The 13208-nt window shown below is 53.0% G+C and overlaps 6 protein-coding genes across 6 annotated transcripts; 4 read left to right on the top strand and 2 right to left on the bottom strand.

Annotated features, from left to right (window-relative positions):
* Nucleotides 1-219: 219 nt before the first annotated feature.
* On the top strand, nucleotides 220-934 carry VTN49DRAFT_3638 (uncharacterized protein; the record flags this gene model as incomplete). Its single annotated transcript, XM_069411496.1, has 2 exons — nucleotides 220-559; nucleotides 624-934. The coding sequence occupies 2 exons, from the start codon at nucleotides 220-222 to the stop codon at nucleotides 932-934; spliced, it is 651 nt and encodes a 216-aa protein (XP_069268109.1).
* A 151-nt stretch (nucleotides 935-1085) lies between these two features.
* On the bottom strand, nucleotides 1086-1896 carry VTN49DRAFT_3637 (uncharacterized protein; the record flags this gene model as incomplete). Its single annotated transcript, XM_069411495.1, has 2 exons — nucleotides 1086-1501; nucleotides 1572-1896. 2 exons carry the CDS (start codon nucleotides 1894-1896, stop codon nucleotides 1086-1088), a joined length of 741 nt encoding a protein of 246 aa, XP_069268108.1.
* A 538-nt stretch (nucleotides 1897-2434) lies between these two features.
* On the top strand, nucleotides 2435-3045 carry VTN49DRAFT_3636 (uncharacterized protein; the record flags this gene model as incomplete). Its single annotated transcript, XM_069411494.1, has 2 exons — nucleotides 2435-2527; nucleotides 2683-3045. The coding sequence occupies 2 exons, from the start codon at nucleotides 2435-2437 to the stop codon at nucleotides 3043-3045; spliced, it is 456 nt and encodes a 151-aa protein (XP_069268107.1).
* A 2153-nt stretch (nucleotides 3046-5198) lies between these two features.
* On the top strand, nucleotides 5199-9205 carry VTN49DRAFT_3635 (uncharacterized protein; the record flags this gene model as incomplete). The annotated part of the gene is made up of 2 exons (XM_069411493.1): nucleotides 5199-6409; nucleotides 6466-9205. The coding sequence occupies 2 exons, from the start codon at nucleotides 5199-5201 to the stop codon at nucleotides 9203-9205; spliced, it is 3951 nt and encodes a 1316-aa protein (XP_069268106.1).
* Nucleotides 9206-10251: 1046 nt separating this feature from the next.
* VTN49DRAFT_3634 (uncharacterized protein) lies at nucleotides 10252-11783 on the top strand (the record flags this gene model as incomplete). The annotated part of the gene is made up of 2 exons (XM_069411492.1): nucleotides 10252-10300; nucleotides 10366-11783. The coding sequence occupies 2 exons, from the start codon at nucleotides 10252-10254 to the stop codon at nucleotides 11781-11783; spliced, it is 1467 nt and encodes a 488-aa protein (XP_069268105.1).
* Nucleotides 11784-11967: 184 nt separating this feature from the next.
* VTN49DRAFT_3633 (uncharacterized protein) lies at nucleotides 11968-12686 on the bottom strand (the record flags this gene model as incomplete). Its single annotated transcript, XM_069411491.1, has 4 exons — nucleotides 11968-12031; nucleotides 12087-12184; nucleotides 12253-12513; nucleotides 12588-12686. The coding sequence occupies 4 exons, from the start codon at nucleotides 12684-12686 to the stop codon at nucleotides 11968-11970; spliced, it is 522 nt and encodes a 173-aa protein (XP_069268104.1).
* Between the last annotated feature and the right edge of the window lie 522 nt (nucleotides 12687-13208).

Here is a 13208-nt window from a genome sequence, read left to right as displayed (position 1 = left end):
TCTGCTCCGTAGCATTTGTTGGGTAAACTTGGGTTTGAAGAGTGGAGTGCCAGCTAGGAATGATCCGTGGAGACGCAGGAATGACTCGACTGATGGTATAAAGCATGTCAGCTTTCCCCCTTTGCAGGATGGTCAACCCGGCTGTACATTTAACGGACCCTTCTCTCTCCCCTTCCTGGCAACTATAAGCATCTTTAATACTTGATTTCAAAAGTCAACATGCGGCCGTCTCTCCTTCTTTCTTCCCTCGCAGTGCTGGCCACTGCGTCCGCTATGCCTCTCTCCTTGCTGGTCGGGAAGGGTAACGGCACATTGTTTCTGACAACCGAACAACTCCTCGAAATCGCTCCCAACGCAAAGACTTGCGATGGCGGCGACTTTGCCGAAGAGTGCGCCACGGCGGAGCAAGCGGTTCCTCACATTGTCAGCTCCTTCATCCGGTACGGAGTGACGTCGCGCGCCGAACAGGCCGCCCTGATCAGTCTCATGGCGCTCGAATCTGGGGAGTTCAAGTACAACCGGAATCATTTCCCGCCGCCGGGGAATCCCGGCCAGGGCAGTATGTTTTACCCACACTCTGAATCCCAAGATTTCAAGGTGTAGCTAACGTGGGCTTTGTCAAGCCCGCAACATGCAATCTCCCGACTTCAATAAGCAGTATGCTGCTTCGATTCCCGGCCTTCATATTGAAAACCCCGAAGATCCCGACAGTGTGCTCGACGCCTTGGTCGCTTGTCCCGAACTTGACTTTGGGTCTGCGGCCTGGTTCTTGACCACCCAGTGCAGCGAGGAGATTCGCTCGGGGTTGCAGACGGGCTCCCAGGCGGGTTGGGAAAAGTATCTGACCGATTGCATCGGCACGACGGTCACGGACGACCGGAAGACTTACTGGGAGAGGGCTATCAAGACCCTGAATGTGCAGCAGACATCATAGAGGAATAGATCGGACAGTCATTTCCTGGCACATCGCCTGATGTTCATTTGTACATAGTGCATGATTTTCGAAGCGGAAGCTGAGCTTATGCCGCCTACCTTCGCTTTTTTTTTTTCCTTGCGCTTTTCTATATACAACTGCAACGGGGTCATCATAGAACCCCCTTCGTACTCACAATATCTCCGGCACCAACCTCGCCCGCCACTCTCCTTGTGCAAGCTGTCCGAATGGCGACTGCCAGCGCCTTGAAGGCGCTTTCCGCACGATGATGGTCGTTGGATCCGTAAGTGCATCCCACATGCAGCGTGACGCCTGCGGCCTGTGCAAAGCTCTCGAGTCCATGCGTGATCAACTCCGTGCTCAGCGCACCAATCTTCTCCCGCTTGAGCCCGAGATTGATCACCGCGTATGGCCGATTCGACAGGTCGATTACCGCCCACGACAAGGCCTCATCGAGGGGCGCATCGCCGCGTCCAAAACGTACCAAGGACGACCGTGAGCCAAGGGCCTTTGTAAATGCGGCACCCAGAGCCAGAAAAGTATCTTCGGTGGTATGGTGGTCGTCAACTACAACCCGGTCGTCAACATTACAGCGCTTCTTCTTCTTCTTTACAAGTAAAGGCTGGCTTAAACGTACTGTACAGATCCCCCTTTGCGCGGACAGCTAAACTCCAGCCAGCATGCTTGGCTAGCCCATGCAGCAAATGATCTAGAAATCCAATGCCAGTGTTGATTGTGATCTGTTGCGTCGCTGTGAATTGCGTCGCATGCGGGGCCGCTTTATCAGGGATAATCCCCTTTCTTGCCGCAGCAGCTTCTTCTCGGTCTTCGGGCTCTGGAAAGTGCTCGGTGGGTTCGTAGGGAAGAAGAGGGCCGCCGTCAAGGGACAGCGAGACTTGGATCTTGGTTTCGTTGGTGATTCGGGTGATGGACGCTGTGCGTTGGGGGAGTGGGCTGGCCATTTTTCTCCTGGGAATCAGCTAATATTTGAACGGTAGCCTTAAACTTTGGAACTGAGCAATGGTAAAGAATATCTCATACAATTCCGACAGTGACCAATTGTTCAATGACTGTATGTCATCCGGAAGGTCAAATATTTTGCCGAAGTCAATTCCGGCTAGGACGTTTCTGGTTTAGACCGATCGGAAGCTCCAATCTTGGCATCCATCATCGTCAATTGCAAGTCATCGTCGCGGTCCATGAGAGCATTTCGATGATTTGTATGATATTTGACCGTATTCCAGACGGAATCCCTACCCGTCGTCGTGCATATCGTATGTGAGATCCAATTACCGCCTGAGCGGCAGAGGAGACAACCTGGCCATTCTTGGGGTTGGCCACGTTCACTACGGTGGTCGGCACTAGCCGCGACTTGGTTGTGAGGAATTCGTTGCTAAGATATTGCTACAGACTTGATCTGCCGAGCTGATTCAACTGTAACTGCATCGGCTTCCAAACTCCGCGTCTGATCAGCTGGGAACTACGAACCCACACCTCATCATGCCTCCGCCATCGGACCAACGGGCGGATATCGAGCCGCCAGAGCAGGTCACCGAGGAAGCAGTCCGGGGATTCGTTGCAGGTGCCCTACGAGTAGGTGTGATCGCTGCTCATGTTATGCAGGCGTGTGTTGGCCGATCTGGCCGCACACATTCTGCCCCAATTGACTTATCAAACCAGTGAGTCCTTTATTCGAGCAGCGGTTTTCAGCTAACCCGTCGGGCGAATTGAAAAAAATCAATCACTAGTTTGGCTCCATGTCCATTCTCGCACATATGATCCTGATCATGCCGCACCCATTCACCTTTGAGAATGCCGCTCCGCCAGAGAAGACGCAGCAGCCACCTGGCCGTCGGCCATCTCCATTCTCACCTGCTGGTCTGCGAACCCGGCTCTTTTATCAGCCGTTGGCTTCGTTATCGGAAACGCTGGCCCCGACGTCCCGCATCTATCGAGGACTGACGCCGCAGTTCAAGACGTTCCTGCAGATTGCCGCGATGACCCTCGGCGGATGCGTCTGGGCCGAACGACGAGTTGCCGACTATCTCGAGAAGATGCGCAAGTTGAAACGAGCTGAGCGGGCTGGCTATGGAAGAAGCGCATTTGACTGATCGATTCCTCTTTTCTTTTTACGATGTGTCGCGTTTCCCTGCCGGTATTTTTCCGTGGCGTGGGGAAACCAAGCCAAGCATTGGCCTCGAGCAATCATTGCCTGCACGTGGGTTGTTCGGATCGCGACAACAAATGAATACGGGCGTGCGGAGTATTCTCTATGCATGCAATATGAGATCTCCACGATCTCCACGAGGAATCGTCCTGTACATATGGAAACCTGATTTCAAAACCTAGACACAAATTCAGACACTCGCCGCTTCCCCTGAATGCGGGCCTGTGGACGTAGTCAGGAGTATCTCCGATCTGCGCGTTGCCTTTTCTTGAAGTTTGGAAAAAGTTTGCGCCCTATGAGTTTATCTATTTTAAATTCTCTATTTACGGAGTACGATGTATTTGGTACCTCGTACTTGGCAGAAAGTCTGTCGGTACCGAACTTTCCAGCGTTCAGACAGCCACTCGCATTTGTTGCATATACGAGAACTGAAGTGTTCTCTTTCCTTGGCCGGTCGACAGGAGAACATTCTGCCAACTAAGCCCTCCGGTGAACTCTGCGAGGATGAAGACCCTTCTTGGTTTGAAATGAAGCCATCTGCAATCCAGACCGTTCCAGGTGAGACAAAAACACGGCAGAAAATCGTCCCAGTAACAGGTACCTCCCTATATAGCCCAGTTAGGGGCTTTTTTTAGGGCCCATTTTCGAAACCACGAATGACGACGCCAGTGATTATGTAATCCGGATCGCCGACAGAGGTCGATCCGTGGTTGGTCGCTGCTGGGGGATCCCAAAGACAAGACTGCGAAGGGTCCAATAATCATGCCCCACCAGCTCGGGTCTTTCGTCATCGATCCGTTCCGTCATCAAGCTTTCTTCGATCGTTTTCAATAATCTACTGTAAGGAGCATCTGGCGGAGATGAGAGACTACTGGATGATGATGATGGTGGTCTGAATGCCGTTTGAGCAGTCCAAGAACGGGGAAATCGTGGCGTTGGTTCGAGTGTGGTTCAATGTAACTGGCCCAAAAGTCGGTCGAGGAGCCGACCACGAGTCGTCATGCTGGTGAATGCGTGAGGCTGTTGAGACGGCAAAACCAAACCAAAGACATGCCATTCAACGTGATTCCCACGGCGCATTTCGTAGGCGATTCTCGAAAAATCAACCCTCCCGAGAGGCGGATAATTTCATCATATGATGCTGTCTGTGTGCAAAAGGACACTGAGACATGCCAAGCGCCGGGGTCCAAAGTCGGCTTCCCGCCCCTTCCCCGTCCATTCCATTCTGTTCTATAGAAGCAGCTCGTTCTGAAAGAGAGCTTTCTGTTCCTTTTCAAGTGGCACGATCCCCGTCAATTCTCTCCTGATGTGCAGGGCCCAAGGCCACTGGTGTCCTGCATCTCCAAATCCTGTCATTCCCCGTCAACTGGCGTGTGAAGTGGTCCCTCCACGCCGATCACGGATCACTTCCCATTGATCTCCGTCAATCCGCGCGCTTCCAAGCTTCCGTTTGCAGAACACCGCCAGCCCTGACATCATCACCGCTACTCTCTGTTGCCCCCCAATTGACCTCCCAGACTATGCTGCGGTGCCGCCGGTTCCAGTAATTTTGCTCCTTTTTGGGCCTCGCTCCTCCCGCCGGCTCGCTCCCACACGGCTGTTTTCAGCATCCATTTTGACTTTTTCCGTGCCACTGTTGAGTTCCTGTGCCTGGCGAGAAGCCCGCAAACTCTATTCCATCAAAGCAAATTTTCCCGCTGGAGTTCCCTCCACGGCACTATTTCCGTCTTCTGGAATGGTTTGGAATGTGCATCGGAACTGCCAAATGTCCCATGTCCCCCAGCACCGTGTTCTCCTCTGTTAACTGAGCAAACCACGGCGATTTTCCATGCGTCTTCTTGTACCTATATGCCATCAGTTCTTGTCTATTCGCTGTTCCCCCTCCTTTGCCAGCAATTACTAGTCACTGTGCAGCCTGTGTCTGGATGCGTTCTAGCTGCTGCCACCCTCTTCCCGCATCTCGGTCAAATGTGACAGACCGTTAGTTATTTCTCTCTGGTCGTTCCTGTGTAGCACATAGGCGCTGGCTTTTTGCGGATGCGAGCACCTGGCGATTCACCCGCCGCCGGTCGCTCGGCGGCCAATGCGTCACCCACAATGGCCGAGAAAAGAAAGCGAAAAAGAAGCCTCAGCTTCTTCACACCGGGGCTTTCCTCCTCTTCGTCGGTCTCACCCGATGGGGCCTCACCTCCCAGCAGCCCTTCCACCATGAGAAAGAAAGGCCATCGCAATTCGACTTTTCTTGGTGCTCGGGAGCCGGGCTCGCCGCGGGCGTCGGTGTCGCTGCTCCGTCCAACGACGGCCAACTCAGACACCGCGGTGGCCGCCGCGGCTACCCGGTCGACCGTCCCGGACGGCTCGAGACCGCGCCGCAACACGCTGCAGAAGTCGAAGCGAACTTCGATGCTCACCACTCTGCGTACGTCACTGTTCGTGGAAGACGGCGGCGATCCCAACCATCTGTTGAACAGTCCCTTACCGGACGAAGACGAGTCGACAGCTCCTGGCCTGACGGCGCTGAAGCACATGCTGGGCAGTATCGTCCTGCATTACGGAGAGGTGCAAAGCTCCGGGAGCATGTGGAGAAAGAGGACTCACTACCTGGTCCTCACAGACACGTATTTGATCCGGTTCAAGAGTCAATCCAAGGCTGCGGAGGTGTTTCCAAACGTTATCGCGCCTCCGGGGAAGAATGCTTCCATCAATCGGCAATCCATTGCTTCCGTAGCATCCATGTACGATCAGACGGGAGCGTTTAGCAGCGGTGAAGCCGCTGGTATTGCCCTGAGCAGCATTGTGTCCGTGTGCACGTTCGACGATGGCCGCGGGACTTACTACATCGAAATTTCCTATCTGGAGGAACGCAACGGCAAGCCCGCCTTCATGGTGATCCAATTGACGGATCCCGACGAGAAGCAGCTATGGCTGGTTGGGATCCGCTCCGCTGCGCAGTCTGCCCGTTCCGCGGATCCGCCTCGGTCCGATCAGAGAACGCTGGATTATGTCATTCGTGTCCTAGAGAATGACCGCGATTATGATCCGGAACTGTTTCACCTCTTTCGAGGAACTTTGCGTTATCTGAAGCAATCGGGCCGAGCATCCTCTGATGAAGTTGGCAAGCCGACAACGTCAATATGTTACGTTGCGCTCGGTCGGCACAAGATGTACCTGATTCCCCTGCAGAAAGGGTCCAACCGAGCTTCCGTGGCGTCTCTGAGCGAGCTGGAGATGGGACTGTCGTTTGGTTTCATGGCTCTGGCTGAAATGTACATGAGTCCGTATGACGACAATATTCAACTTTCGTTCCGGTACGTTTCAACAGACTCGCACAGCAGTGCCGGCACAATGGCTAACTTGCGAATAGAATTCCCCTTCAGGGTCCGTCCACCATCACTATAGCCTCAGTGCAAGCTGCTGGCATCGCATTGTGGATCCGACAACGAACCGAGTTTCTGCGGCCTCTTTGGACCCGGCAGCCCTATGAATTCGTGGCTCCCGCAAATGTCATTGATGAGAGTCTTATCCCGCCGACGGATCCGAATGCAGAGGACTTTGGCTGCTTTGATCGTACGCTGATTGCGTACGCCGCGGCCTACGGCATCGACGCATCCAACATTCGCTATTCCATCGACTTTGACTGCGAGGATGCCCCATGCTTCAAACTGCAGCCACCAGCCTCGGAATATCGCGAAACTTATACGCCACTGGAGTTGCTCGCCTTGATGCGAGCACTTCGGTATAACGAATCCTTCGTCACTATTTCCTTCGAGGGTATCAGCTTGGATGCGCTGCAGAGTTGCCGCGACTTGTATGGCTTCGATATGGACGCTTATACAACGCGAGCTGGTGTCCCAGTCGACATTTCGGGGCAAGATCGACTAACGGTGCTCTCCCAAGAGATTCGGGCCCTGGCGATGAAGAGCACAAAGCTGCGGAAAATGGATTTCTCATACTGCCTCTCCCGCGTCCCGGAATCAAACGACAGCATCCGTGATCCTGGCTGCGGCATCCCGGAGGCGATTTATCCCTTGTGCCGCCGACAGCTCACGACCGTCGACTGGATTGTCCTCAACGGCATCAAGCTAGATGAGTCGGACCTCGATTACATGGTGGACGCAGGATCGCAAAAGTTGAGCCGTTTGCGCGCTCTCGAAATCGGAAATTGCAACATCTCTGTGCACGACCTGGATCTTGTCTTGTCGACCTTCACTGCTCAGGAAACCACCCTTGAGGCGATAGACATATCCGGTGTCCAGGGTCGTCTTAATCCCACCGTATTTCAGCGAAATATCGGCTACTTTGGTCGTATCCGGAAACTCAACTTGTCTCGCGTAGCGCGAACGTCTGGCCCCGAGCCATTGATCGCGGCGGAGACGCTCCTTCATTGGCGGCTGGAAGAGTTGTCACTGAGTCAGACTGTCGTCAATGAGCAGACGGTCGACGCAATTGCTGCCTACCTTGCTTCGGACAGGTCGGCGTCTCTCCGAGAGTTGCGGATGGATCAGTGTGGATTGACGGGGAGAGATGTTGCGACTTTCCTGTATTGTATGTCCCTGCTAGACGGGAAGCCGCGGAGCTTGCACCTGCATGTCAGCGAGAACAATCTCGATACGGATTACGACGATCTGTTCAAAGCTATCGCCGAGAATCGTGGCCCGACTCATCTCTCCATGCGCATGATCGATTTCAAAAAGGAGGAGCATTTCCGCGAGCTGATTCAGGCTCTGCGCGTGAATAAGACGCTCAAATACTTGGATATCTCCAAGGCATCGCTTCCCTATGATGCTGGTCCAGAGACTTGCGAAGCGCTGCAGTTGATGTTCGAGGAGAATGAGACGCTGGAAGAGCTGGACATCAGCGGCGAGTACGCACACTTGGATGTGACTCGTTTCGGAATCGGGTTGAACCAAGCACTCACCGGCCTCAAGAAGAACAAGTCGCTCAAGGTGTTGAGAATTGAGCACCAGAAACTAGGCCTCCAGGGGGCGAACACCTTGGCTGAGGTGCTTGAGGCGAATCAGTGTTTGCGGGAGATCCACTGCGAGCACAACGACATCAACCTCCAATCCTTTAGCGTCCTTATCAATGGATTGCGGCATAATCAGTCTGTTCTCTTCCTTCCTTCGATGGATTCTGACCGCCGGCAAGCTCTAGAGAAAGTGCGGCGTGAGTTTGGAAGCAAGAAGAACAGCAATGGCTCAGCTCATCATTCCCTACCGGGAACCGGTTCTCTGCGCCGATCGATCCACGCTGCCATCAATACCGTTGGTCAGCGGTCCGTGAGCAACAAACTTGTCAAGCATCGGGTGTCGAATTCATCGCTACGGAAGAGGAGCGCATCGGGATCGTCTTCAATGTCTTCGCCTCAGGACGCTCTGCTTGAATCCACCTTGCTGTCGTTAAATGAGCAGTGGGACAATGAAGTCACCAGATTGCGTGAGCTTCTGTACCGCAACTACTGCTTGCAAAACAACATCCCTGTGGAACCGGAGTCGGAGGCTGTTATGCCGAATGACCCAGATGCAAGTTTCGACCGTCCAACGACATCGGATACGCTGGCCGGACTGGTGCGTGATGTGCAAAATTTGGACCTTAGCTTGACCTTGGACACTCTTTACAAGGACAAGGAGTTCACAACGGCGGTGGACTCTGATTTCTCTTCTCCCGCTGTGACCATGTACAGTGCGCGTTCACAACCTACCGAATCGGTTAAGGGCGACGACGGATCATTGAAATCGCAATCTGTGTCTCCCAATCCAGGTGCCCTCAATACGGAGTCGGCGGGATACGCTGCTTCACAGAATTCGTCACCCCAGCTGGCATTGCCCGTTCCAACGATGCCGGCACCTGCCGGGATGTCGGGAAGCATCCATAGCAACTGCAGCTCAAACCTCTCGTCGAACACGGGAACCGGAGCTTCGAGTGCGCAGAGTTCGTCCGGTCTCGGAAAGTCGTCACTGCGGAAGCTTCTCGGCAATCGCACCGCTGGCATCCGTGGCAACCAGCCGGCCGATGCAGTTGCCTCCGACAAGAACTCGATGTCGTCTCGCACATCCGAGGAGCCACCGCGAATCATGTGGTCGCCTCCACAAATTGATATCTGACACGTCGAACAAAGCATCATCTGTTACTCTTTTGCTTTCTGTTCTTCTTATCCTTAATACCCGCATCCTTACTGCGCATATTTACTCTTATTCATGGATATCTCGTCCGACTGGGCGGGTTGCCGAGTTTGAGCTTCTCTATTTACTCTTTCTGCAGCCTTGTTCCGTTTTGCGTTGAGCTGCGTCGACATTAATCTTCTGGGGTGGCATTCGTGCTGTGTTACGGTGGCCTTGTGCTTGGCGTTTTTGGTGAAAGGTGGTGTTTTCTCTGGCGAGTTGTGTGAGCACTGGCAAGTGTTTTCTCTCGGGCGGCTATATCGCAATGGTCCATGCAGGAGTAATTGTTTGTGTAAATACGGGTACTGAAGTGATACGGCGAATGGATACAAATTGAGATTTGCCTGCAAAGATCCCAAATGCAGTTGTAAGATGCCACCGGCTGGCTAATAGACTTGACTCTCTTTCTTCAATCCAAACGCCGCTTAGAGACATGTCCCTGTTCAATGGTATCCATGGAGCCCAATCTTCGGCCCCGAGGTTCTTGTCGAGACTGATTCGAAACTGTATATGGCAGTTCCTTTCCTCTTGGTTGTGTCGAGATGACATCCAAGCCGGTCTTGCTTTGTCCTGATCTTATTGCCAATTCCAGGGAGAATCAAAGTGCTCGATATTATTTGCCAAAGATACAAAGTACAGTACTTGCTACTCTTGGAGACTTTTATATAAACTGAAGCATGCACGTCACTAGGTAAGAGTTTTAGGGCTTGTAGGTGTGCAAACAACCATTGTCAAAGTACCCTGTTCTACTTTGCAAATTTCTCGCATTCCCACGCATGGCGCACTGAATCTCTGAAAAAACATCCACTTTGCCATGCAACTACTAAACTCCAGCAGCCATAAAACCAGGTCAGGGCGAGCAGATATCACGTGATGTCGCGGCGGTGCGGGACGCGCTCGGGACGCGAATAGCTCACGCCCAAGTTCGAACCTCCAAGTATGTCCGGAGACTCGAAGAGTTGGGCTAGCTGTCCCAAAATGACCTAGAAATGGAAATTTGGTCTGGCGAGATCTCGACCGATACAGATTTCCCACTACGTATGTGAATCGCAAAAGCCGTGGCTGATGCAGGACTAATCGTTCATGCCCGAGTGCACAAACAGGCGTCAAACTACTCTGGAGCAATAGTAACCATGCGCAAGCGAGCTCGCCGCAGCAATTGATACCCAAGGGCAGTACATTGTCTGTCCATAGCTTTGTCGATCTGGCATCGATCCCCCTTTATGCCCGTGCCGGCCCCAGTCTCGAGGTCCATTGCGCCGACGTGGAAACAACGCGATGGCTCAAGAGCCGTTTTCTGAACAGTTTGTGGTTGGAGGATGTCCTTGAGGATGAGGCAAAATTGCCCTTGATCCAATGCCCGCTTGCGCTCTTGGTTAATGTGGATGCGCCCAAAACGACCGTGTTGTACGGCGGCAGTAGCAATGTTTCCGATCTCTTGATTTACGGCGTTCTCTCCACGATATTCCCCGCCGCTGCGCGACCGCCGTCGCCTCCAGATTCATCTTCGGCTGCTGCTGCACAGAATCAACCGAGCTCGCGTACGACGGTCGAGTTGAGGATCTACGCTGCCCCTCTGTCCGGATCGTACGTACAACGAGTCCAGAGTCTCCCGTCGCCGCCGTCGAGTCCTTCCGATGACGCAGTCGCACAGACATATGGGCAGAATGATGCCCATTTCTTCCCGGATTTGCGCTCGCCCAGCCCCAGGCGGAAGCGGACGCTGTCAATCTTTGAAGGCGCAGCGCAGCATCATCGTCAGGTTCGCAAACGGGGCGGCGAGGCCGTCTCCCAGTTGATGGCTGGTCCGAGATCTTCTAGCCAGTCACAGTCTCATCATACGATCACTATCAAACGGGAGCCAGAGGATGATTCAGATCGCCTTGGTTTTCGGTCGCGATCGGCGTCCATGGGGCCGGCATCGATGAGAGGAAGATTAGGCGATGGACAGATGGGACAGAAGAGTGAATCCCAACAACAATCATCTTTCATGAGTCAGTTGCATCGATCAGCGAAGCAGAGGGAATCAGTCGCACCGGACCGAGCGCGGAGCAAATCAGTTGTTCCGGGCACGCCGTTGCCGTCACATGTACCCTCGGGCGACACCCAAGAGACCGAACCGGCAGGCTCACCACCACGAGATGCCGCGACCATTCTCTCCCAGAACAAAGCCCTCATTACTCGTACGATCCTCACCTGTATGCGCCTGTATGGATATCACCGCAAGTCGAGTCACCATTCGACCAGAGAAACCCCGGCGCTCAAGCAGGATCCGGACGGCCCGCATGATGAGACTGACATCCAAATTACGGATGCGCAAGAGCACAATCACCAGCCATCTTCCGTCGGAAATGAAGACGAGTTTCGCGCAATGTATCATGCAACGTACAAGGCGGCCAACTTTGCGCTGCGAAAGTATCTCAAGAACGACCCATCCACGATTTTGCCTCCCGTGTTGACGCGAGAGACAGCGACGAATGTCGTGGATGGGATTCTCAAGTTATTTTGCGAGGAGCATTGACACATCGCTTTGGGAAGGAATACGATTCATCAATGCATCTACTGTTCAGGATATAGATACTTGAGCAAATCATGACACAATTGTACATACATGAAATACCTAACGCATGCATAAAAAACATGGGCATCACTAACAAAGAATCCCGAGCCAGCGCCATGAGAACGTGACCAAAGTAGAAGGCAATTCAGAGAGCCAGATTATAAGTATACTCATCCTCCATGTTCTGAGCGACCCAGAGCACCGCCGAGCTAGACACAAATCAGCAAAGGCTAATCTAAGCATATCAACAACCGAGCAACGCACCTAAGCATCACCAAGGCATTGGCCGCGACATTCGCAATCCCAAAGTACATCGTCTGCAGCGGGTAATGATGAATCACGTACTTTAGAACGAGCACCGTCTAATCGCATTGTATCGTCAGCGTCGGCATCAGCCTCTCCGTCCAGGAGGGAAAAAGAGAAAACATACCACACTCCCTGCCAATCCCCCGGCCAACAAGGCAAACCCCAGAAACAGAACAAACCGCGCCTTCCACGCCACCCCGCTACCACTGTAACTGAAGCTATCCGCGCTGAGCCGCGACTTCTCGATCGAGTTGATCACGAGCATCCCCAGCGCAGAGCATATCCCGGGAATCCAATCGACGAACTTGACATGCACGTTGGAACCGTTACGGCGACTACCGGAATACGCGGCAGCGTCGATCATGAAGAAGAAGCCGAGGGAGAACTATAATGAAAATGATTCCCGCGTCAGCTCAGGTAGGGTTCGATTTGGTGGGAAGGGAAGGGCGCAATTCATACAAGTGCCCCCGATGCGTACACGCCTGCGATTCGCAGGGTGCTGTTGTTCAACCATTCCGGTTTATGGAATCGGAATAGACGGTTGTCTGAGGGGTCCATGTTTGTCTTTCCTTGCGTGTCGTCAAACTATCGTGATGGCGCGCCGGGTCTTGGATTGCTGGGAGCTGAGTACCAGCTTGTTCCGTTGGCGGTTGCCTCTCTGCGATGCTTCCGGGTCTTTTGGTTGTCTGATTCGGTTTAGTCTACTGGTTCTTTTTGACGTAATCTTACTAACTACCTATTTATGACTAAAAAATGTACGTGTAATTAGAAGCTTCCTAAATTATATTAGTTTCCAGTAACGAAACCCTACTTATCAATTCAAGTTGGCAGGAGAGGAATGGTTATCTAATCGGCCTGCTGCGGACAGTCGTTGCGAGATGTTCGGTTCTCTGTCGTTCTTGTCGCGTATCAATTCGGAAATCCACCGCTGGACACAAGTAGCTTGTCGGGAATGCACTTTTCGAAGCTGACTGAATACTCCTGTCCATACAATGCTAAAACATCCATACTCTTTCAAGCTCGGGAGATACCGAAACCACTCTCAATACCAATGAACCCCAGTCGTACGAACAGGATGTG

This window comes from Thermomyces lanuginosus (genome assembly GCF_041956635.1).
Source record: "Thermomyces lanuginosus strain ATCC 200065 unplaced genomic scaffold VTN49scaffold_29, whole genome shotgun sequence".
NCBI classification, from domain to species: domain Eukaryota; kingdom Fungi; phylum Ascomycota; class Eurotiomycetes; order Eurotiales; family Trichocomaceae; genus Thermomyces; species Thermomyces lanuginosus.
Note: the sequence above shows the minus strand (reverse complement) of the source record. Positions and strands in the feature narration are given on the sequence as shown.